Source organism: Aquila chrysaetos, chromosome 15, assembly GCF_900496995.4.
Source record: "Aquila chrysaetos chrysaetos chromosome 15, bAquChr1.4, whole genome shotgun sequence".
Classification (NCBI taxonomy): Eukaryota; Metazoa; Chordata; class Aves; order Accipitriformes; family Accipitridae; genus Aquila; species Aquila chrysaetos.
The window spans coordinates 30,946,332-30,969,799 of record NC_044018.1 but is presented as its reverse complement, the minus strand read 5'-3'; the positions used below and the strand labels follow the sequence as shown (position 1 = coordinate 30,969,799).

The 23,468-nt window shown below is 60.0% G+C and overlaps 1 protein-coding gene across 2 annotated transcripts; it reads right to left on the bottom strand.

Moving 5' to 3' along the window:
- Positions 1-2,331: 2,331 nt before the first annotated feature.
- On the bottom strand, positions 2,332-23,072 carry GLI1 (GLI family zinc finger 1). 2 transcript variants are annotated; one of them, XM_030037842.1, is made up of 12 exons: positions 22,739-23,072; positions 10,775-10,941; positions 10,501-10,596; positions 9,023-9,218; positions 8,622-8,784; positions 8,416-8,514; positions 8,150-8,290; positions 7,391-7,540; positions 6,757-6,921; positions 6,090-6,338; positions 5,648-5,927; positions 2,332-5,298 (listed from the first exon to the last, which is right to left on the bottom strand). In XM_030037842.1, the coding sequence occupies exons 2-12, from the start codon at positions 10,869-10,871 to the stop codon at positions 3,032-3,034; spliced, it is 3,903 nt and encodes a 1,300-aa protein (XP_029893702.1). In that variant the 5' UTR covers positions 10,872-10,941; positions 22,739-23,072; the 3' UTR covers positions 2,332-3,031. The 2 variants fall into 2 exon arrangements, with proteins under 2 accessions (XP_029893702.1, XP_029893701.1); XM_030037841.2 differs by having other exon boundaries at positions 8,416-8,517; positions 22,739-23,071.
- Between the last annotated feature and the right edge of the window lie 396 nt (positions 23,073-23,468).

Genomic DNA, 23,468 nt, shown 5'->3' with positions numbered 1-23,468 from the left:
TTCTCCAAAGCCTTCCCATTGACAGCAGCCTTCCTCTCTGCAACCTGCCAGTGTTCTCCCACTACACCTCCAGAACCCCACTGCCCATGTCACCAAGCGCTAGACTTGTTCAGCCCCACCGAGCCTGCAGATGGCGCTTGCTCTCCCCTGCTGAGCCTCACTCAGTCCTCAGCACAAGACGTGCTCTTTATTGAGGACAGACCCAGTGAAGGAAGCAGGAAGGAAAAAACAGGGCACCACTAGGAAGAGATCTGGGCGGGAGCACGGCACGCTGCCCCAGCTCCCTCCATCCCCACGTGCCTTTTCCTGTGTGCCTGGACACCTCCATCGACACACATCAGACGATGAGCACAAACACAGCTTTTCTTATGAACTTGGCTTCTCTTTTGTCGTCTTCTTTTTATGATTACAATTCCAGCTGAGAGAATCCTGTATTTTGTCCCTTCCCAAGAACAATAAGCCTAGAGCAACCAGTGAAAATTTTCTTATCCCCTTCCCAAGAAGGTAAGGAAAAGGGTCGCTTATCACTGCTCATAAATAAGACCTGCCTCCTGCGTCCCTCTTCAGGGTTATAGACCTCTGCTTGCCCCCAGCAGAGCCCCCACGTCCGGGCCCGGGCACGACGGCACCTCTCTTCCCTCGGGCTGCGGCTTCCCCCGCTGGCACAGCTAAGCCACATCGCCTCTCTCACCACGGAAACCCGGCACCGCTACGGTACGTTTCGCCCCGCACCGCCGCGGCCGCCGGGACTAGCTCTGCACCGGGTGTCAGAGGCGGCTTTTCTCTGCTTCTTCAGTGCTTTACCCCCGCCCCCCATCAACGCACAGCCGAGCCCTAGCGATGCCGGCAGGGCAGCGCAAAGCGGCGGCGGAGCGGGCGCCAGCCCCTTCCCAGCAGCAGACGCCCGGGAGGCCGCGCCGGCGGGGAGCGCTGCGGAGGACGGCAATCGGCTCCGGGCTGTGGGCGCGGCGAGCAGCGGACGGGAGCGGCCCCCGGGGGCGGGGCTTCCCCGCCCACTTGCCGTCGCGTGCGCGTCCGCTCGCTAGGGGCTGACGCCGAGCCGCCGCCGTGGAAAAGACTGTTCCCGCCGCAGGCCTGAGAAGGAGCGCGGGCACCCCGTAACCGCCCGGAAAACAGACCCGCAGGCCACGGAGGAGGAGCGGGAGCAAGCCCTGGAGACCTTGAACGCTCCCCACGGGTCTGAGGTGCACCCTCGCAGGGCAGCACGGGCCTCGGGGCCCTGGGGAAGGGAAGGGAAAGGCCCACGGCCCCTGGGGACCCACCCCAGCCGTAGAGACCCTGCATCACCTGGAAAGGCCGGGAAAGCCCCCAGGACTTTGGCAGGACACCTTCAGACCCTGAAAGGACCCCAGTCGGTCTGAGAACAGGCCCAGGAAAGATGCTCTTGAGCATGACTTGGAGGTCCTGGAAAAGCCCAGAGAATCTGCAGGAGCCTTGGAATAACTGGGAATGCCCCAGCACACCTCAAGCAGCACAAAGACGTCCACTCAGAGACCTGCAGAACAGCCCCAGTGATGTACTAACAGCCTAGAAAGAGCCCTGGAGCATCTCCAGAGACACCAGGATGGCCTAAACCACCCGATTTACAGGTTTGAAATGCCCACTGCTGCCCTGAAGACACTGAGTGTGCCCTTAGGGCCCTTGGGAATCCCAGCCAGCTGGCAGAAGCAGCAAGGCAGCTCTCAGAACACTGGAGAACACGTAGCAGCTCAGAGCAAGCAAAAGGCCACCCAGAGACCCCAGAAAAGCTCCAGAGCAACTCCAAACACACCTAGACAGTCCTGGGGACCCTACAAAGAGTCCCCAGCACTCAGAGCAGCCCTAGAAGTGCCAAGGTGGTGCCCCAATGCATAAGGGCCCAGAGTAGCCTCCAGACATGCCAAGATGGCCTGAAGAAAAAGCCTCAGATCCAGGCGTAGACCCAAAGGCACAGAGCCATACCTTGAGACTACACCTCCAAGTGTACGTGGGTCTCACTGTGCTTCTGCCAGTGCTTTTGTTCGATGCTGCCAGGTCTGCAACACAGGCAGCACCGCCCTTTCCTCCCCCCCCCCCCCCCCCCCCCAAAACCCCTGCAGTGGGAATCAGTATGTGGTTGACCTGTGCAGCATGTGCTATGGCTGGATCCCCAATCCAAAGGGGGCGTGGGGGTGTGGGGTGTGCTTCTGCAGGGCCAGGCACAAGTAGCTCTTGGTCCGAGATGGACCAAGAGAAAGAGGGAGAGGGCGGGGGGCCGTACAGCACCTGGCACAGGGGGTCTAGCTTGGAGCCCATGTGCAGGGGAAAAAAAAAAGCACACAGTTCACACTCCCCTGAGAAAGGGTTTAATGGGGAGGGGAGGCACTGCTGTTTCTTTCAAACAAAAGAAAGGCTGGGGTAACACCCATAAGAAAGACATACACATAGGCACACTATGTACAGAGCAACACAGGCAGTGCCAGGCACCCCACGCCCCTCCCCCCCGTGGTGGAGAACTGCCTCCCCCTTCTCCCTCCTCAAGCAAAATTGAGGGGGGGGGGGGGTATGGGCTTGCCAAGCAAGGAGTGATCGCAGTCCTGACAAAGACTGGGATTTAAGGCAGGGGGAAGGGGGAGCGCAGTGGGAACATAGGGATGGGGCCTGCCCACAGGTTGGGGAGAGTGGTGCTCTTTGGTTTCGATACTAAGACTGCACAGGGCCACCTTGTCCAGAGGGCCAGGGAGGCAGGGAAAGGTTCCAGGCACTGGAATGGAAGGGCTCAGTAAAACCAGTTCCCTCCTGGCAAGACGTGACCTGAAGCGCCTGATCAGGGTTGCGGCTTCGTCTGGGACCCAGCAATGTCCCTCCTCTGAAAGAGCCTGACACTCACAGACTGGTGAAGAGGGGATTCCAAGGGTGTTTCTCCCCTCTTCACCCCCTTCCCACACCAGGCATAAATCTGCATGTGAGAAGGCATTTCACGCCTCTGCCCAAATGTGTTTTGCCCGCCCGCAGTTGCAGACATGCCCACCTGATGGCTGGTACCTCCTAGTTAGGACAGGGAGTTGAGGAAATGGCTCTCCCCAGCCAGAGTGCTCAACATGGAACTCATGTCACCCACAGCCATGTTGGCACCGCCAGATGCAGGAAGCAGGACGCTACCAGCAGGGGCTGCGGGCCCAGGCAGCAGTGCAGGTGCCTCTGGATCTTCCACAATGGCAGCAAAGTCAAGGTGCGTATTCTCCAGGTCCAGGGAGTCCAGGCTGTTGGCCACCTGCTCCTCTGAATCCAGGTAGTAATATGAGCTGCCTTTGAGTCCTTCCAAGCCCCCACCATAATGCCCGGGACCCCCACAGCTTGCTGCCATTTGGCCCAGTAGCTTATGCCCACCTTTGCGCACATGTGTGCCCTGGCCTGGGTAATACAGCAGGGCATTCCCGGGACCCTCAGGTGTGGGGCGGGCAGGGGGCAAGCGAAGTATACGCCGGGAGCTGGCTTCCACTCCCTCATAGGAATGACTTGGCTGAGCCAGGTTGCCTGCATAGTTCAGACTGTTTTGGTGACCAGGTGGTTTAGGGCCACCGGGTGGGTGTGGCACCATCTCTGGGTTGAAGCATGGGGCATTTAGGAGGTGTTGGGTCTCTGCCAGACCCTGGAGGTGATCTGGTTTGGCTTGGTAACTAGAGTACTTGGGGCTGAGGTACAGCGGTGCTTGCATGGCTTGGCACTGCCCAGGTTCACTGCCCAGCCCCATGCCAGCCTCCCCTCCCTTGGAGGTTAGTTGGTCTCCCCACATCAGAGCCTGCTGAGCCTGCACATAGCTACGGACCATCACTTCTTTGGTCTGCATGGTGGGGGTCTGGGCTCTTCTAGCGCCCAGGCTCGACATGCCCATGTAACTGACAGGTGCCTGTTCCTCGGCCTGGTAACCACCAGGCCCTACATTCATGGCTTGGCCAAATGATGCAGGAGGCTGCATGGGCCCAGCAAGCTTGGTATTCTGGCAGGGAGCAAGTGCTGGGGCAGGTGCTGGGTAACGCTGCTCAGATTTGATCTGTAGGCGGTTAAGCCGGTGCCCCCCAGAAAACCCACTGTCCTGGCATGTGCTCACAAGTTTGGGCTGCTGCCCACAAGAACTGGGTAGTGGGTACTCAGTACTTTGATGGTGACAGTGTGGCCCAGACATGGCAGCAGCAGAGGCACTGACGCTTGACTGCACAGAACTCATTTTCAGATTGCCTTGGGGAGGTTCATCCCAAGGAGCTGGTATGGTCCCGTTGCCAGCATGCATATTCGTGAAGTGCTGGTTCATCTGGCACTGAGGGAAGGAGAACTCAGATGGAAGCAACCCCTCCTCCATGTCCCCATGCCCTCCTGGGTTCAGCTGCATACCCCCCATGGTCCGGCGAGTGCTGCCGTAGAGGCCTTCACGCTGGAGCTCCACACCTGTCCCCTGGCATGGGAAGCTCTCCTCAGGGTAGTTCAAGTACTGTTCCATCTCTAGCAAGCCAGACTCCATGCCTGGGCCAGGGCCCTCTATGCTCACACTCTCCAGGAAGACATTTTCACTGATGCTGGGTGGGCATGGGGAAAAGACATGGCGCTGAAGGTTGGCATCAGAACCACCCAAGGGCTGCAGAGCAGTTCTGCCCACTCCTGGCACATTCACGTTACCCATGCTCTGAAAACGATGCACTTTGGGCACAGCATGAGGGTTGGCTGCAGTCCGGGCGGGGTCGCTGGCCCGCCGCACACCATTCCGAGGTACCAGGTGAGGAGGAACACTGCCTGCGTAGCCAGGGTAGTCATTGGAACTGTGCCTTCGCAGCAAACCGTTTGCAAGGAAGCGCGGTTCGGCTGGCCCAAGGCAGTCCCCAGGTAAGCTGTTGTGGCCACCCATGCCCACCCGCTCCATGTTGGGCAGTGGGGTTGGGGGTGGGCCACCAGTTGCTGCAGCATATTTGGCCTTGAGACGGTAGCGCTGGGCTGGGGTAAGGCTGCCCACACCTGGCAGCCCTCCACAGTGGCTGGCATCACTGGAGCGTCGTGACTCGTCCGGAGAGATGGGGTCATAGCCGTCTGCCAGGCCTGCCCCACTGGGCATTGCCCCTGCCTCGCCACCCAGACATGGCCCAGCCAGGTACGGGGACACCAGGGATGAGCGCCGGCTCACGGTGTAGGCTGAGCTTACAGTACTGGTGGCGCTGCTCCGGCGCTCGTTCAGCGGCATACCCACCTCTGCTGCCGACAGCTCCACGATGCGCCGGTGCGAGGCAGCTGACGGCAGCACGGAGATCCCAGGCACCTCCCCAGGCAAGCCTGAGGAAAGAAAAGGAGGAGTTACACCAGGGCATTCAGGACACAGCATAGCACCGGTGGTCAGAGGAGAAACCAGGATGTGGCCTCTCCAGTGGTTAGTGCCTGCTAGGACAGGAAGCAGATTCAAGTGGTGGCAACAAAGAGGGGGCAGAAGATCATTTAGAATCACTTAGGTTGGAAAAGACCTTTAAGATCATTGAGTGCAAAGATGGGGTGCAGCCCAGATGTGGGGGTCCACCACCAGGAAAAGGAAGGTGTGGAAACTTCTCCGGCTGCAAACCAGACCTCTCTTGACACAGTGCCTATAGGACTGGCCCTGCATCCGGGTGGGAGGGAACCACAGTCTCACCGGCTCCAGGGATGGCTGGCAAATTCAGGCCCTTGGTAGCTGACGGCTTCCTCATCTGCTTCAGTTTGTCAATGCGAAGATTTTCTAGTTTGTGGAGGGCCATGAGCCCAGAGGTACCCATGGGCTCACCGGGCACCACATCCTCCAGTGTGGACAGATCCTCGTAGCTCCCACCCGCGTTGCCTGCCATCTCCACACCACTGTCATTATTGGTGGTGCTGCCGAGTGGGGAGTGGTCGCTGCTGCACGATGACTGCCCGCCTGGGCTGGGCTGTGGCTTCTAGGGGGTACCCAAAACATTAACCAAGGAAAAGGGCGTCAGATATCCACTACACACTTAATGCAACCAGCCAGGTGTGGAGATGAATCCCCTACCATGCAAAATGACTCCTCGACAGGCCTGGCCAGGCCTCCCTCCGTCAACACACCCCCAGCTCCTTACCAAGGCCAAGTCAGGCACTAAGAGTTTGCTGTCATCCTTCCGGGCCTCAATGAGGCCATTTGTGTCTTTCTCTTGCTTCATGTCTGGGGGGCCACTGGGGGTGGGCAGCGCACGGCCTGGCACCACATCCCCTCGGTGCTTCTTGGTGACATGGGCATCAGGGCCGTGCACCGTCTTCACGTGTTTGCGCAGGGAACTGGGGTCTGTGTAGCGCTTGGTGCAGCCTGGAATCTTGCACACATAGGGCTTCTGTCGGGGAAAAAAGGTAGGCACAGTGGAGGGAGGGCATTAGCTCCAACTAGAGACCCCTCCCAACAAAGTACCAGCTGGGCATGAAATAAATTCCCCTCCCCTCCCTCTTGAGTAGGCCCGAGAACTTGGGGAACTCAGGGTGGGAAGGGATCAAAGAGGCTGAGTCCCCTTGCAGGCGAGGAAGAACGTAAGGACGGTGCTCCACAGGAGTGGGGCAGGAGGTAAAGGGACACTGGTGGGAATGCAGGTGACCAAGGAAGGGAGCAAGGGGCCGTGCTTTATTAGAGCAGGCAAGGAGGGAGTTGGGGCACACAGAAAAAAAAACAGGGATGCAGGGACTTCTCAGGGTATGGGACTAATCGGGAGGCATACAGGGAGCCAAAAGGGATGCGAAGAGCCCCAGATGGGTCTGTACCTCATTGGAGTGTGTGCGGTTTTGATGCTTGGCCCGGTCAGAAGCATTGGAGAAGGCCTTGTTGCAACCCTCGTGTTCACACACATATGGTTTTTCACCCGTGTGTGAGCGCAGATGTGTCTTGAGGTTCTCCAAGCGTGAGTAGGCTTTGTTACAGCCCTCGAACTGTGCAGGCAAGCAGGGTGAAACATGCCACACGCCTTCAACAGACCCTGTACCACATCACCCCCATACTACATACCCACAGCACATCTGCCACGGACATGTATCACACCTCCCAGCCAACGCACAACGCACCCGCCCTCCTTCAGGTGCATGTCCTCGCACCACTGCACCGCCCTTTACCCTTCTGGCTTATGTCACGCCACCTCACTACGCGCTGGCCACGTGGCTGCGCTGCACCCAGCCTGCTACATACCTCTTTACCTCATGCGCATCTCTGCCATGCCATTGATCACAGGGGCTCTGGCCTGCCACACGCGAACCCCACTCTATCATGTACTACCATGCTCCTGACCAGCCTGCCTGTCCCACCTCATTTTCCCACCACACGTCCCCCTCAATGCCCTGAGCTCTGCCTGGTGCAAGGCACCACAGCTTAGCTAAGGCTTTACAAAGGCTCGTGCCAGCTCACCGTGCATTTGTGAGGTTTCTCGCCTGTGTGACGTCGCATGTGCACCACCAGCATGTACTGAGCCTTGAAGGGCCTCTGCTCCCGGGAACATGCTGCCCAGTGGCACACAAACTCCTTTTTCTCCCCATGGATATGCTCATTGTTGATGTGCTGAGGAGAGAGGGGCATCACTGGAGGGCACCAAAGGTCAGGGAGATACAAGTGTCTTAAGAAAGTATCATGGGAGAAATGGACATAGAGGGACTGGGATGTAAGGTGGAAACATCAGAGGTTAGGGGAAAATAACAGTGGTCAGATGGTCTCTAGAGGCGGCAGGGGATACAGGAGATGGCTGGGGTCTATTTTGGGAGGACCAAGAGAAGACATAGGGGGTCTGAGGCATGGTCAAGGGGATATAGGAGAGCTGGAGCGTCTGGAGTGAGACAAAGAGCAAAGGAGGAAGTCTGGATGTACGAGTGGTTCAGGAGAGCTCCTCCAGGGGTAAGGAAGGCCAGACTGGGTGTTCGCTCTAGGGACATGGTATGGGAGGGTCACAAAGAACTTGCCTACAAGTAGAGGATACATGTTCCTCCCCTCCTAGGGGCAACTTCAACATTGTGCACCTGTACGGTAAGTTCTCAGGATGGGGTCAGGGGGAGGGGAGTGGCTCACTATAGGACAGTCATAGAGTAAGAGTCATGGGTTGACACAGGGGGATCTCCGCCAGCAACCGGAGGGCAGGTTCTGGGACTGGGTGTACCCAGGCAGGACCTAACTCACATGCACCAGCTGCTCCTGCGTATCGAACTCCTTGGCACAGCCATCCCAGTAGCAATTGGTTTCATACACAGTCTCAGACTCAGGTTTCCCATCCTCCTTCTCCAGATCTTCCCGAACATCAAGCATCCCCAGCAAGGGGTCCTGGGGGAGCACAGCCAGATGAGCACTCCCAGGTACGACCCTTCATGCTTCCTGTTACTGGGAGCGGTGCCAGGGAGGAGCATAGAGCCCTGGGGAAGTGGGGCATCTCAAGGCCGGGGGAGTACCTGGGTGCCTGTGGAAGCTGGACTGGAGATGTCACCCTCGGATCTCTCCTCTGGGTATTTGAGAGTCAGAGGGCTGCTGAGGCTCCACTCCAACTTTAGCTGCTACCGGGGCAGGGGGGAAAGTGGAAAGCAGACAGCACTAAGATGCCCACTGGACCACTGCTTATATGCAATGCACCACTTACACGTATGCAAGGCCCCCTTACCTGGCAGTGTTTGAGGGTCCCACGAGTTGGGGCATGGTGCAGGAGCCCTGGCCGGGTGGACAGGTGTTCATGGGAGCTACATGGGGCGGGGGGCGGGGGGTGGCTGTACGGGTGGCCTTGGCCCTTCTGCTGGCCTGGTGGACTCTGGTACCCCAGCGACGGACTGCAAAGAGCAAGACAGATGAGCAGATGACATCATCAGAGGACAGAAGTTTAGGTCTTCTGAGCCACAGATCCCAGGTTTCTGAACACCCAGCCACTCCTTCCCTAACCCACCATCCCACTCTGCTCCCGCCTTCCCTAGCCCTCATACCAGGCACTCCCCAAGTTGGGAATCGGCATTCAGGCTCCCAGACTGACAGGCTCCATGCATGCCAGTGGGGCTGAAATCTGGTGCCCACCTGATGGTGCTGATGGAGAGGTGGCCGTAGGAGCCACTGGCAGAGGCGCAGCGGGAGTTGATGAACGCAACGAGGGAGTTGGGTGAGGTGCGGATTACCGTCTGCAGGTCAATGCTAGAGTCTGACAGGGGTGAGATGGACAGTGCCCGCTTCTTGCCCAGTTTGCCTGCACCACGGGGCGTTGAGAACCGTGAGCCTGGGATGGCAGCAGAGAGTGGGGGGCACTCCTCTCAGCATGGGTCCCAGGAGGCTGAAGAAACCCCCAAGGACACAAGCCTGGTGCTTTGGAGCCTGGAAGAGTACCTTGAGTGTGCCAGTTAGCTTCTGATTTAGAATAGAATAGAATAGAATAGAATAGAATAGAATAGAATAGAATAGAATAGAATAGAACAGAATAGAATATTTCAGTTGGAAGGGACCTACAATGATCATCTAGTCCTACTGCCTGACCAATTCAGGGCTGATCAAAAGTTGAAGCATGTTGTTAAGGGTGTTGTCCCAATGCCTCTTAAATACTGACAAGATTGGGGCATCGACCACCTCTCTAGGAAGCCTGTTCCAGTACTTGACCACCCTCTCAGTAAAGAAATGCTTCCTCGTGCCCAGTCTAAACGCCCTCTGGCACAGTCTTGAACCATTCCCATGCATCCTATCACTGGATACCAGGGAGAAGAGATCAGCACCTCCCTCTACTTCCCCTCCTCAGGAAGCTGTAGAGAGCAGTGAGATCACCCCTCAACCTCCTTTTCTCCGAACTAGACATACCCAAAGTCCTTAGCTGCTCCTCATAGGACATGCCTTCCAGCCCTTTCACCAGCTTTGCTGCCCTCCTCTGGACGCATTCGAGTACCTTAACATCCTTCTTAAATGGTGGGGCCCAGAACTGGACACAGTACTCAAGGTGAGGCTGCACCAATGCTGAATACAGAGGGATAATCACCTTTTTTCACCGGCTGGTTATGCTGTGTTTGATGCGCCCCAGGATACGGCTTGCCTTCTTGGCTCCCAAGGCACACTGCTGGCTCCTTTTGAGCCTGCTCCCAACCACCACCCCTACATCCCTTTCTGCAGGGCTGCTCTCCAGCCACTCCTCTCCCAATTTATGCTTGTTGCTGGCTTTGGGCTATGGCAAGGCTGGAAAGTGTCCCTCCTCCCTACCATGGCCATCAATGTTCCCATGGGGTACCTGAACCTCTTGACACACACGTACTCCCTGCTGCGGCTGATATCATCCCAAGAAAAGTGCCTGATCCCCTTGGCCACAGCCAACACAAATCCTCCTGTTCACACCAGCATCACTGTGCCAGGGAAGATACCTGAAGCCCCAGCAGTCCCCTCCCTCATCACAGGCATCACTGTCCCCGGCACTGCCCAACCCCCTCAGCGCACACACGTGCACTCCTGACAGAACCAACACAATCCCCAGGAGATGCCTGAACCCCTACCTACCCCATGCCCTCCCAAGACTGGAGACTTACCATCACCACCACCTGGGTGCTCGGTTCCTGCCACCAAGCCATAACCACGGTGACTACTTGTGAGGTTTGACTGATGGCATAAGGGGAAATCAAGTCCTAGCAGAGGGAAGGAGAAAGACGGGAAGACTATTAGGGTGGGTGGCACAACGGGGAGAGGAAATCCCCAGAGCATCCCTGAACCCAAGGACTACATCTGAAGTCGGGTGCCCCTCGCGCCCGCGCCAGGCACTGCTCGGGCCGAGGCACTGGCCAGGACGAAGGGACTACGACCGACCTTGTGGCCCCGGAGCCGCCGGGGCTGGTCCATGGGGTGGGCGCAGGCAGCAGCGCTCAGCATAGCCGGTGGCTGGGGGACTGACGGGGTTGAACATGTCGTTGCGTGGCCTGGCCGGGCTCAGGAGCGCATCTGGTCCTCGCCGAGGGGCTGGAGCCGGTCGGGGCCTGAGGATGACAGGGGTGGGCCGGCGTCCCTGCCCGCCAGCCCCGCGCCCCCCGGGACCCCGCGCCCGCCGGCGGCCGGCGCTCTGTCCCGCGCCCGCCAGGGGGCGCCGCAGCGGAGCCGCGGGCCCGCCCGGGCCGCCCCCCGCCGCGGCCGGAGCCCCCCGGGCACGAAGGTTCTCCCAGGGCCCCCGCCCCGCGCCCCCCCCCACACCCCACGTCCACCCCCGCCCTGCCCACGGCCCGAAACCTCCCGCCCCGGCCCCGCACACACCCGCCCAGGGCCCACAACCCTCACAGACCTCTGCCCCGAGCCCACGGCAAAGGGGAGTCCCGAGGGCACCTGCCAAGGCGGGAAGCGCAGGTGACAAAGGGGGAAACCTTGTCGTCCCCCCCATTCGCGGGCGCAGACGTGAGGGTCCTACGCGGAGGAACTGGGCTAGAGGGCATCCGCCTCGGCGGCAACCACCAATGAACGTCTCCACGTACCCAAAAACTTCAGGGACCCCCACCCTGCCGGGGTGGCCCCTGGCATTTTCCCTTGCCCCCTCCCACACGTACACATCCTGGTGCTCCCTTGCCATCGGGATGGCCCCCCCTGCCCTAAGGGCTCCCACTTTCTCCCTGGAGCTGGGGGCCGTTCCTCACCTGGGGCGCAGGCCTGTATGTACCTGGAAGGGAGAATGGGCTGGTGCAAGGGGAGATGTCTGCGGGGCCAGGGTGCCGCCCCCCCCACATCCCTCTCCTCCCTTGCTGACACTGCAGAGACATAAACCGTGCGGAAAACTGCATGCCTCTGGCGAGCTGGGTGGAGGCAGGAGGTACAAGCCATGGCAGCTCTGTGTCACCACAGCCACCTGGCCAAACATGGAGGCCGTCCGCCACCCCCTCCAAAGCAAGTATGTCTGTCCCCATGCCCGCAGTGCCTGGCAGGCCCCCAGGCCCCTCGTGGCACCAGCACGGGGGAGTTAACACACCCTAAGCACAAGGACCGCGGCACGGATCAGACCATTGCCCAGTTCAAGGCCACCTCTGATAGCTTAGCACAAGCGGTGACACTGCTGCAGGGCACCCTGTGGTCACCCATCACAAGCATCCCCGGATACTGACTTAGAAAGGTGCCCTCGTGCTTGGCACTGTACTAAGAGAGTCCTGTCCCAGCAAGAGTCCCAAGCCCACTGCAGCGTTTGTTGCAGGAGGAATGAAATACATACATGTGCACCCAGACACCCACACAAACATCCACACTCAAGCACACACAGAGATGTAAAAATTGCAAGCCCTAACTGCCAAGAGGGGAAACCAACGCACAGAGGGTTAGAACCATCCTTGGTCAAAGGACGCAAGCTGGCACCCTGCTCTGCCCTCTTCATGGGTCCTTGCAGCATCTGCAGGTCCCACCCAGCCCTGTCTTGCCCATGGGTCCCCACCCTGCCTGCAGGTCAAAACCCTGCCCTGTCCCACACACAGATCGCACCCCTGCCCACAGGGCCCAGCCCAGCCCACTATCCCATCCGTGCCTGCAGGTTCCTGCCCTGTGCCTGGGTCTCATTTCCACCTGCTGCTCCGCCTGGCCCTGCCCATGGTCAGATCTCCAACAGTGGCTGTGCCTTCGGCCTCTGCACCCAGGTCCTGGCCCACAGCTCCATCCTCACCCATGGTCACTGTCCTGTCACAAGACCTGTGGGGGCTTACAGGAAGGACAGACGCTCTGGAAGGAGAAACATCCACAGGGTAAGGGAGGGGCACATGTGGATGGCACTGGGAACAAGGCCTCATGCCCCCCCTCAGCCTCCCCTTTTGAGAGACTAAGGGAATCGCCCCAAACAAGGGGTCTGGGGGAGAGGGAGCCCCTCACCCTGCTGGGAAAGTGCTGGGTTGCATTTGGAGCACGGGGGGGGGGGGGGAGGGGGGCAGCAATTCTTCCGCATGAGTTGCCCCTTTGAAAGCCTGTCTCGGGGCTTTGTGAGAGTGTCAGCCAGGAAGAATGGAGGGGGGGGCAGCAGGGCAGGCAAAGGGGGAGGGAGGTACCCAGGAAGGTGGTGGCGCTGGGGGAAGGCAAGGGAAAGAGAGAGTAAGAAATGGGGGGGGGGGGGGGGGCGCAGAGGGCAGGGGAGGGGCCTCTTACCTGCCTGCTGGACCAGGGCCTTGCAGCAAAGATTGGGAATTAGCTCCAGGGGAAGCCTTCCATCTGCCCCCTACCCCAGCCACAACACCTAACAAAGAGAGGGTTTGCAAGTCCCTCACAAAAGTTTGTCTAGTTGTGGAGTCAACCACAGCACACTCCCCCCAGCCCCTTGTGCACACAGCTAGTCACATGTACGCAGACACACACATGGATGCGTGAACATACATTTGCACATATCTGGAGAGGCACATGTGCAGCTGGGAGATGATGGGGGGTGTTGGAATTCGGCAAAGCCAAAGCCCCCTGTCTCTCCCTCCCGAGAATCATCACCTGAGCTCCCCCAGGCCGCCCCAGAACCACAGTCTTAGCCCACCAGCTGCCTGCTCTATATGGGAGCAGGCAGGTTGCTACCATGCAGTGCAGTGACCGTATGTGGCCACCCCAGCCCAAAGGGGAGTGGGGCTGTGCCTGCCCAGACAGGCGCACCCACCTGCTGCAGCGGCAATAGGATGACAGGCTCTGCCCTGGGCCCAGCTGGCTTCCATCAGCCTACAGCTGCCCACCCCAACCTGGACTGGGGACTTGCTGCTCTGCTGCCCTGAGTTCCAAGCAGATGGGGCACCATCTGTGGAGCACCTACCGCTTCCAGGAAAAGGGTTAATTCACCCATAGCCTTTGTGATGTCACCTCTACCTTGCCAAATGTTGGCCCTGTTCACCTTGCTATGCACAGCTACACCAGCCCCTGCCTTGCCTGCCACCTGCAACATCCCTGCACACATATACACGCACACACACATTCACAGAGCACATGTACACACACCTGCTGAGTGATCACCCCGCAAACTCCACGTGCATACACACAGCACCTATGTAATATGCAGCGCACGGGCGCACTTACGCACACCAGAGAACACGTTATGTCCAATGGAACACATGCAAAGCTGCATGTGCATGCATAGCACACATGCACATAACACATGCATGTGCCCAGGTTTACATAAACATGCATGGAGCACACGTGGGCAGAGAGCACACACGCATGCAGAGCATACCACCACACATGGGGAACGCACAGGCACGCAGCAGAAGGCACATTACCCCCACCTCGTGACTCCCCAGCCTTGCACACCATCTCCCTGCCTGGGGCGGTATCCCCTCTGCGCCCCCTCTAGCAGCCACCATGCAGGACTGGGGGCAGCTTGGTGGGGCTCTGGTCCCCACCACCCTGAGTCCCCAGCCACCCAGGTGCAGCAGAAGAGTCAGGCTCCCACTGTGCCAAGACAGCCTCTCCTCCCTGGGTCCAGGCAGAGCAGAGGAGTTCGACAAGCAGACCCAGCCTGCCAAGGGCTGGGTCTCCCCACTGGGGCAGCCTGGAGACAGGTGGGTGCCAGGCAGGCATGAGGGCAGTGCCGCGGCTCTCTCCCATCCCTCACGTTCCCCCTGCTGAGCACCAGCGGGGGGGGGGGCGGGGGGGGGGGTGGCTACAAAAGGCAGAAAGTGCCCAGGGCCCACAGGTCTCAGCTGCAGGATGCTTTCCCTAGCCCATGGGGTCCGCAGGGGCTCCCCGGACCCCGGTGGCCCCCTGAGCAGGGGAAGCTGGAAGGGGCCAGGGCTGCAGGGAGCCAATGGGAACTGGCCCGCGGCTCCCCCACCACCGCGCTCGCCTCCCCCGCCTGCCGCACACCGCCGCGGCCCACCCAAGTCGCAGCCTATGGGCATAAATTTGAGAGCCAGGCGCAGCCGGGATTGAGGGGAATCTTCCCTCGGTCTCCTCCTGCCAAGAAACTCAAACTGAAACACATTCCTCCTCCTCTCTGCCAAGAAAATAAGGAGCGCAGCCAGCGGCAGGAGCAGTTGAAGCAGGGCTGGCTCCAGACGCTGAAACGCCGCACAGGAGGGGGTCAGGACTGGCCATCCCCCTCCCCCCCCCCCAGCTCCTTGCCTTTTATTTCCTGCAAACACATCTAAAATCTGTCATCTGGCTCCAGTTTCCTGAGGACACTGGGGAACGGGGCGGGGGGGAAAGGGAAGGAGGCAGAGGAGAAGGCACAAAAGGCAGAGAGGGAAGGGAGATGCAGCGAGCTTGTACGGCAGGATGACAGTCGGGATGCCTACGCTGATGGGTGGTGGAGCAGTGATGGTGGGAAGGAGGGAGAGACACAGATGTAGGCACTGAAAGAGGAATCGCATGCCCTTAGGAGACCTGGCTGCAGAAGGAGGAGGCAGGCTGCACCCCACCACACCCTGCAACAGGGCAGACCCCCACCCCAGCTCCCACCTCGCACCAGGAACGCTCCCTGCTCCTGACCAGCTCTGACAGGCCCCCAGGGCCAGCCAGCCCGCAGCAGCGGGTGCCGCATGCTGCAGCAGGGTGGCTGCTATCCAGCCCAGCACATAGGGGTGGGGGGGGGGTCCCTGTCTGCACCTCGGCATTGTCCCCATAATGTCCTGCCCCGGGCCCAGCCCCGGCAGGGTTAACCGCCCCGGAGTCCCACTGTGGAGGAATGTGATGTCAGGGCTGGATTAGCCCTTGCAGCCGAGATCCCAGCCGATAGACCAGCAGCGCTGAGCTGTGTGTGGCACAATCCATCAACCCGCCCAGCACAGCCCCAGCGTGGGGGGCCTGGGGGAGGGCTCTGTGTGTGCATGCGTGGGGGCATCTGTGTTTCTGTAAGCGTGTGTGTGAATGCACAAGTTTGGCCATATGTGTTTGCATGAGTTGGGAGAGGGATTTGTGCTTATGTCTGAGTAGGTTTTCGGGGGGTGCTTGTGTGTATATATTCACAGATGTATGTGTTTGCCTGCATGCTCGCACATGTGCTTGTGCATGTCTACATCTGTGTGGAATGTGCATATGTGCATGTCTACATGTACACGTGGGGAGCTAAAAGAGTAGCTAAGGGGAAGCCACTATATGTTTGCAGGCCCAGCCACCCCAAACCCTAACCCACTGAGGGAGCAAGGGAGAGCCAGAGCAGAGTGAAGAGGCAGAGAGCAGGGTCCAGCAGTGCAGCAGGGGCTAGGGTGGGGGGATGCTCCAGAAGGCCACGACTGCATATCCTTTTCACCCCCTCAGGGGAGGTGGGCTCTAGCCCTGGGGTAGGCAAACCCCTGAGCCCGCCACAGGCACAGAGCCCTGCCGCCCTCACCTCAGCCGTCTTGTGACCCAGCATCAGCCACGTGCCCAATTGGTTTAACCCTACAGGGCCTTAGGAAAAATATTGATCTGGCTTAAGATCTGCCTTCCCGCACTGGGGCGGCAGTTCAGACAGAGCCGCAGCCGGAGCAGTTCTGCAGACACAGAACAGGAACGCGGCAGAGGGCCAGGCTGAGCTGCAGCATATAGGCGCAAGTAGCAAGGCTGGAAGAGAGCTGCCGGGGAGCCAACAATCCCTCATGCCAGCGACAGTCCAGGATCAAGGGGACACATCCTAGCTGCCTCCCAGGGCAGGGCAGGTCTGGCAGTGTCAACACACTGCTCCCCAGCTATGATGTCTCCTCCATGCTGTACAGCCTTCCCAGGCGCCACAGCTGGCACCCACTGGGGGTGGGAAAAGGCCACTGATGGTGAGGCAAAGACGGTGAAATTCGCCCCTGGAAGAAGCCCCTATTCCCTGCCCTGGGACCAAGTTGGGCCCAGGCCAGCCTGCGCTGGGGAACTGCTTCCCCTGACTCCGCATGCTTTCTCATCTCTGCCTCCAGCAGAACTGATGTGCAGACCTCCCGCCCAGCTGCCTTGCTATGCATCTGACCCCACTGTTAGGCCAGGCCTTTAGGGCGAGCCCAAGCTCCTCTGCATGGGGCAGCTAATCTGCCCAGGACTGCAGCTGCCACAAAGCACATTGCTTCAGGTTCAGGGGGTCTGAAAGGGGACAGTTCAGGGTCATGATCCCATGCTGGTGTGAGCTGCCAAGCTTGTTCCAAGGTGGTCCCTTGCCCAGTAAAGATGAGGCAGAGAAGAACCAGCTTTGGGGGAAGTTTACACGTGTGGAGGGAAAGGGGCAGAAAAATCCATGCCAGGACAGATTCAGGACATCCTCCACTCAGTTCTCCCTCCCTCCCTTCTCCAGCCCCAGCTGCCACCTTCAGAAATCATAACGCATCCTCATTCCCCACCCCATGCCAAAATTCTTCTCAGCCCTTCACACCACTTCCAGTAAGGACCAGAGGTCCCTCCCCAGCCCACCCACCCCTCTAGCAGCACAGCCTTATGCAAGCCACAGTACACCACCACCCATACACCACATCTCGGCAGGGGGCAAAACAATCCAGCCCCTTGCTCCCACACGCATCCACACCCACTCATGACCATGCACTGACATGCCTCTAGACACGTTAACACATGCTAAGACACGTGTGCTTTGGGAAGAGGGGAAGGCAGGCCAGCCTGGGGTGCAGCCCTGGCTGCCCGGTCTCCAGTGTATCCCAGGGCAGAGACAGCCCATGGAGGAGGGCTGCATGGTGGGAGCTCACAGCTCCATGCTCCCTGCGACTCTTCCCCCTGTAAAGCAGGGACCGGCGGCCCTCAACCACAAGCTGAGCCACTCAGGAAGCCGTGGCAAGCCGGGCAGGACTGGTGGTGCTTGATAGGTGGTCCCAGAGCAGGCAGGCAATTGTCACGGGCTCCCATGTTGTTTGCTTTGGCCCCCAGCACACACTACCCCTGCAAATTGCTCACATAAAGCCACTTCCCTAGCCCCTACCTTCATCATTGGCTAGAGTCTGGGTGGGGGCAAGGTTTTGGGGTGAGGGTAAGAGGGGGTGCACACATGGCAGCAGCTGCTATAAGGAATTTTTATGCTTCCCCCTTCCTTCCCAGTGCTGGAGGGAAACAGCAAAATTGAACATGTGGGACCCATAAAAGCCCAGCTCTGAGTCACGGCTGTGGGAGCCCCTGCCAGGCAGTGCTCCTGCCCATGGCATCAAGGCATCATCCCCAACCCAGCACGCTTGTGTGTTGGGCATGGAGGGACACCCCCAGAACAGGGGCTGCAATGCAGGAAGTCCTGCCATCCTGAGGGAGAGAAGGTAGGACATGGCAGGCAGTGGGCTGCAGTGTCATCTGTCCTCCCACAGCAGTCAGGGTAGTTCCCGCTGAACCTGTTCCCACCCCAACAGCTCCATCCTGCAGGGTTCTTCAGAAGATGGGAACAGGAGGATGTGCAGGACCTGGCAGGGACTTCAGCAGTCATTAAAGGATTAGATACACAAGAGCAATCCCTTTTAATCTGTGGAACTGCCTGTCTCTTGATGTGCTGAGCATGGAGCAAGGTAAGCACAGCACTTGGGGATCTGAGAAGCATAAATTGCTCCTCCTTTGGGGCAGACGACCCCCTCTGTCTGCTGAGAGTTGGTGGTAGGGGTGCCCTCAGGCTGTTCCCAAAAGTCCCCAGTGATCCCTTGCCTGCTGGGATGCATTTGTCTCTCCCGAAGGATCTGCCAGTGGTGGAGGTGGGTGGCACAGATGCCTGCTTTCCCGTTCCTTGACTTGAGACCTGCTCTGTTCATGCGCACAGCAACCCCATCACTTAGACCCATGTTCTCTGCCACTATGGGGGGCACCAGCCAGGGCTTTGCTTCCCCCTAGATCAGGGGTGGGAGTTTGACAGTGGGGTTGCACCACATCTGGAAACATCCCCCCCCACCCCAGTCTCAGACCCGGATGCAGCAGAGCTGAAACCCGACTCTGTTTTTGCTGCTTGTTCCCACTCTGAGGCAGCTATTTTATCAGCTGTTCACCTTGTTATTCTGCAGCTTCTGAAGGGGTTTGATGTACCATAAGGATTGGGATGGGTACACTTCTTGTGTTCCCGTGAGGGTTTCTGTAGAAGAATCCCCTCGGTCTCACCAAGGACCCACCCAATGGACCATTTTTATTTATCACATCACTGGGATTGCTAAACATCAGGAGAAGATATCAAGAGAAACTGAAGCACACAGACAGAGAGACTCCAGTACCACACATGCAAGACACCAACCAGGCAGATAATTGTGCAAATATGCATACAGGTACGTACATACACACGCAAACAGGCTCCTCTGTATACATGTCCATAGGTGTGCATGCACATACATGCTCCTGGGGGACGCTCTGGGTGTAGGACGATTGCTCTCCCTTCTGACCAACTACCAGACACACAAGGTTTCCCTCTTTCTAGTATGTCAGGACAGATGGACAAGAACAGGCCCAGTGGCCTGTAGAAGGAAGGAAAGACACCGCCACAAATATCCTTTTGTGAAAGCCATGTCACACACGGGTATGCGCGTGTATAGGTGTGCCTATGTCTGGGCACCTGTGAACATGCATACATGCATGCACATGAGGGTGCATGCATGCGCAGGTGCATGGATGTGTAAGGGTGCGCACACTCGTACAGCATGTTGGAGCGGTGGGGAGAATGGTATTCCCCAGGGACTATGGGCTGGCCAACCTCTCTAGCACCGCAGCTGCAGTCCTGAGCTGCGGTATATCACTAACAGCACGCCCTGGTTGCACTGAAGAAGGGCCTTCATGTCTTCCAGCCCATCCGCCCACCCAGCCTTCACACATTCTGGACAGTGAGCCGCAAATCCCCCTCCAAGCCCAGGCTCAACATCCGCCTTTCCTCAGGCTGCCCTGACATGACAGCACGCGTCACAAGGTGTCTGCGCTGACTCACTCCCCCGGATGGAAACTTCCCTGCTCCAGGGAGATTGTCGCAGCTCAGCCAGCTCCAGCACTGCGAGGGGAATGCAGTACTGAGTTTGTTCCACCACCTCCCATCAGACCAGCCACAGGGGCCTGGCGATCTTCAGCTCTCAACCTGCTCCTGATTTTGCATTTGTTTTTCTGATAGAAAAGACCCTGGAACATGGGGGAGATGAGGACCCCGCCCCCCAAGCTACCAGTGACTTGGCTACAAGCAGATGCCCGGAGCGCCTCACAAGTCCACTCACAAGCATTACTGGGAGCTCATGCATGCACACAGTGGCAGCTGGGCTGGCAGATGCAGGAGGGTATGCACTGGTGGGCGCAGGTCAGTACATGCCAGTCTCCTCAGAGGTGCTGGGATCCATGGTAGTTGGGGAATTTGGGGGTCCTACCAGGCACAGGGAGTTTTGGTGTGGATCTGCTCTGGGGTCTCAATTTCCAGAAGACCCCCTTGCCCTTGAAGACCCTTGCTGAGTAAGAGTAACCTTCACTGTGCTGGGGAAAGGCTCAAGGGAAAGTGTGGAACCACCCAGCTCACGCTATGCAGAGACAACGTGCATCGGTCAACCAGCTTCAAACACCCACAACAGCATGGAGGCGACAGTAGTGCCTTTGTCATCCCGCCTCCCACAAAGGCAGCTTCTGCCTCAACTGGACACAGCAGACCTAGCCACACTGGGAAGTTTTCCTAGGTCTGAATTTCTGAAGGAGAAACTTCATCCAGCTGCTTCCTCGTCCCTTCCCCCCAACCCGCCCCTGCACCAAAACCCAACGCCCAACACTCAGGATACGGCATCCATCAGCTCAGGTTTGCCACACATAGCCAACAGAGCAGAGTGGGGACAAACTCAGTATCTGGGTACCCAGCAGCATCTGCTGGGCCCCCGCATCCCTTCCAGGGCTAGGCGCAGGACCCTAGCTGTGGTTGGAGTATCTACCAGTTTCCCAGACCCCAAACACAGCGTTGCAAATGCCACAGACATTCAGCCCTACTCAGAATCAGCTGCCTGCCTCTCCATCCTTGTAGGAGAGGTGCAGCCCTCAGGCTGTCACTGCAGTGCTGAGTGCCCCCCATTCTGGTTAGGGACCATCTGGACTTCACATGCATGCGCAAGGCCTGGCCCAGGGCACCATGACACAGAGAGGACACATTCTCCAAAGAGAAGCTTCCTCTGCCTTTAGCCTTCCTGCACTCTTGGCTCACTGAGGGCTTGGTGCAGTTTGGGGATGCCTCACAGGCAGTTCTGGTCAGACCCCAAAAAGGGTGGCCTGTGCCCGCACAGGCTCAGTTAGCTCATGCTCAGCTGCAAGCTCGGCTGACCACATCTCACAATACCCTGCCCAGGGGCCTCTCACACTGGCAGTGCCAGTTCCCTCCTGCTCCTCTGTGCCATGCCTGGCCCTGGCCAGCCTGGTCCACCGGCCCCAGACTCCTCATGCCAGCCAGGGAGCGATGCAGAGCTAACAGCTGAACCCAATGGTCCTGGTCAGCATCCAGTGGGGCACAGGAGGCACTTGGAGCCATCTGCCAGAGAGGTCAAGCCTGGTCTCAGCTGTAGGGGGACTCAAGGCTGAGCTCCCTCACCCAACCCACCTGCCCCCAGTCCCGGCTCTCTGAGTGCTAAAGCCAGCAGCAGTCCTTGCGCAAGCGTGCAGGAGGACTGACGGACACTCAGAACTGGCGCAGGCAAGGACTCAAGGTGCTCCACAAGTGATGTGAAAAAGCAGCTCTGCCCTCCCCCCAAAACCAGAGAGGCTTGATAAACTCATCTAGGCTCCCCTTCCTACAAATGGTTGGACCAGGTGACCTTTCAAGGTCCCTTCCAATCCGGGCTGTTCTGTGAGTCTAGGTTTCCCAGGCATCGGACACTTCTGTGGCAGCCTCTGCTACAGCCCGCATAGGGAGGGAAGAAGTGCAGCCCCAGGGCCCGAGGGATGAGGGCTGGGAAGCTGAGGTGTGCCAGTACCTGGGCATTTCGCCGCGGTTTCCGAGAGGCTCCTTGGGGTGTGCAGAATCTCCCTGCGCCTCCCTCCTGCCAGACGCTTGCCTGCGTGGCCTGGCAGGCTGTCAGGGGGAGCAGGGGGACCCATTGTCCCAGCGCCAAACCCTCCTCCCTTCAGAGGCCTGCCCTGGGAACAGTGGGTACTGTTGGTGGGGATACAGCCATCTGCTCCAGCTACAGGGCGTGCAGGCTGGGCCAGCCACCTCTGTGCCCCACCAAAGCAGCTGGGTGCAGAGGCCCACGAGGCGGCTGGCAGGGCCCCACGTACACCACGATTGGCCCAGGGTGAAAGGGCTCAGGATGGGCCAGGAGCTTGCACCGGCAGCGCGGATCGCACTGCCCACCGTTCGTGTGCACGCGGGGACAATCCCGCGGCTGCTGCGTCACTCAGGCCAGGGCAGTAACTTCCACCCGGCCGCTGCTCCCGGTCCAACACGTCCCAGCCGCGCAGCAGCGGAGCTGCCCGGAGCCACGGCCGCCTGCGCGGGAGCCTGGAGCACCCTGCTCCAGCCCCGCGCTCCCCTCCCCTCCTCGGGCTGCGAGGGGCTTCAGCGGGCGGGCACAGCAGCGGCGCGGCCGGAGCAGCCCACCCACCCGGCGCGCGAAGCGCGGCGGGAGCGTGAGGGCGTGGGAGTGGGTGTGAGCACGAGTGTACGTGACGCGGAGCGCGGCGGGGCCGGAGCGCTCTGCCCGCCTCGCGCTGCCGGTCCCCCTGAGCGCACTCGCCCCGGCAGCCCCGGGACGGTCCCGGCCGCCCCGCGCGGTCCGACCGCGCTGCCGGCCCGCGCCCCGCCGGGCCCCGCGCTAGGAGCCCCGGTCGAGGTCCCCCCCCCGGGCGCCGACGGGACGCGGGAGCGGGACGGCCCCGGCGCGGCCCGGCGGAGGGTCCGGCGCCATCCCGGCTCCTCCGGGGAGCGGAGGCCCGCGGGCGCCCCGAGCCCCTGCCAGCGGCCCCGATTCGCCCGACGGCTCCTACCTCCGAACGGCTCCGAGCGGCCCCGGGCGGGGCGGCAGGTCCCGCGGCTCCGCGCTCCCCCTCGCCCCGGCTGCAGCTGCGGCTCGGTCCGGGCGAGAAGCGGCACATCCAGGGGGACCCTGGCGGTCGGGTCGGGGCGGGACGGCGCGGCGCCCCCCCCCCCCCCGCACTTCCCCGGCCCGCCCCGGGCGCCCGGAGAAAGTTGCCGGAGCCCCGCGGGGGCGGCGCGTCCCGGCAAAACTGGCGGAGCCGCGGGGCTGTGGGTCCCGCTCCGCCAACTTGGGCGGCGGCGACGGCGGCGGCGCCGAGCGCGCTCGGGACGGAGACCCCGGCCGGGAGCGCCGCCGGCTCCAGCCACTCCGAAAACCCGGGCTGGATCCTGCACACGCGCGCACGCGGGGCACGCGCGCCCGCCACGGCCCTGCACACGCGCGGGGCCCGAGCGCACCCCACACGCATGGTCTGTGCGCGTGCATAGGTCCTGCACGCGGGCCGTCCTGCACACTCACAGCTGTGCACACGTGCGCCCGTGCCCACATGCAGCGCTGTGCACACGCGCGGGTACCCGCTTGCCTTCGTGTACGCACGTGCAACATTTGCACGCATGCAGAGGTCGGCACGCACGTGTGCACCTGTGCACAAGTACACGGGGCGCAGATACCCCTGCGCACACACGCACACATTTGCGTACGCTCACGTGCGGAAGTACGCATGCGTGCATTTGTGCACA

Coding starts and splice junctions, on each gene's coding strand:
- GLI1 (XM_030037841.2), bottom strand. CDS start 10,871: ATGTTCAACCCCGTCAGTCCCCCAGCCACCGGCTATGCTGAGCGCTGC. Junction 9,219..10,500: donor GCACCCAGGTGGTGGTGATG/GTAAGTCTCCAG, acceptor CTGCCATCCCAG/GCTCACGGTTCTCAACGCCC. Junction 5,928..6,089: donor TAGTGCCTGACTTGGCCTTG/GTAAGGAGCTGG, acceptor GGTACCCCCTAG/AAGCCACAGCCCAGCCCAGG.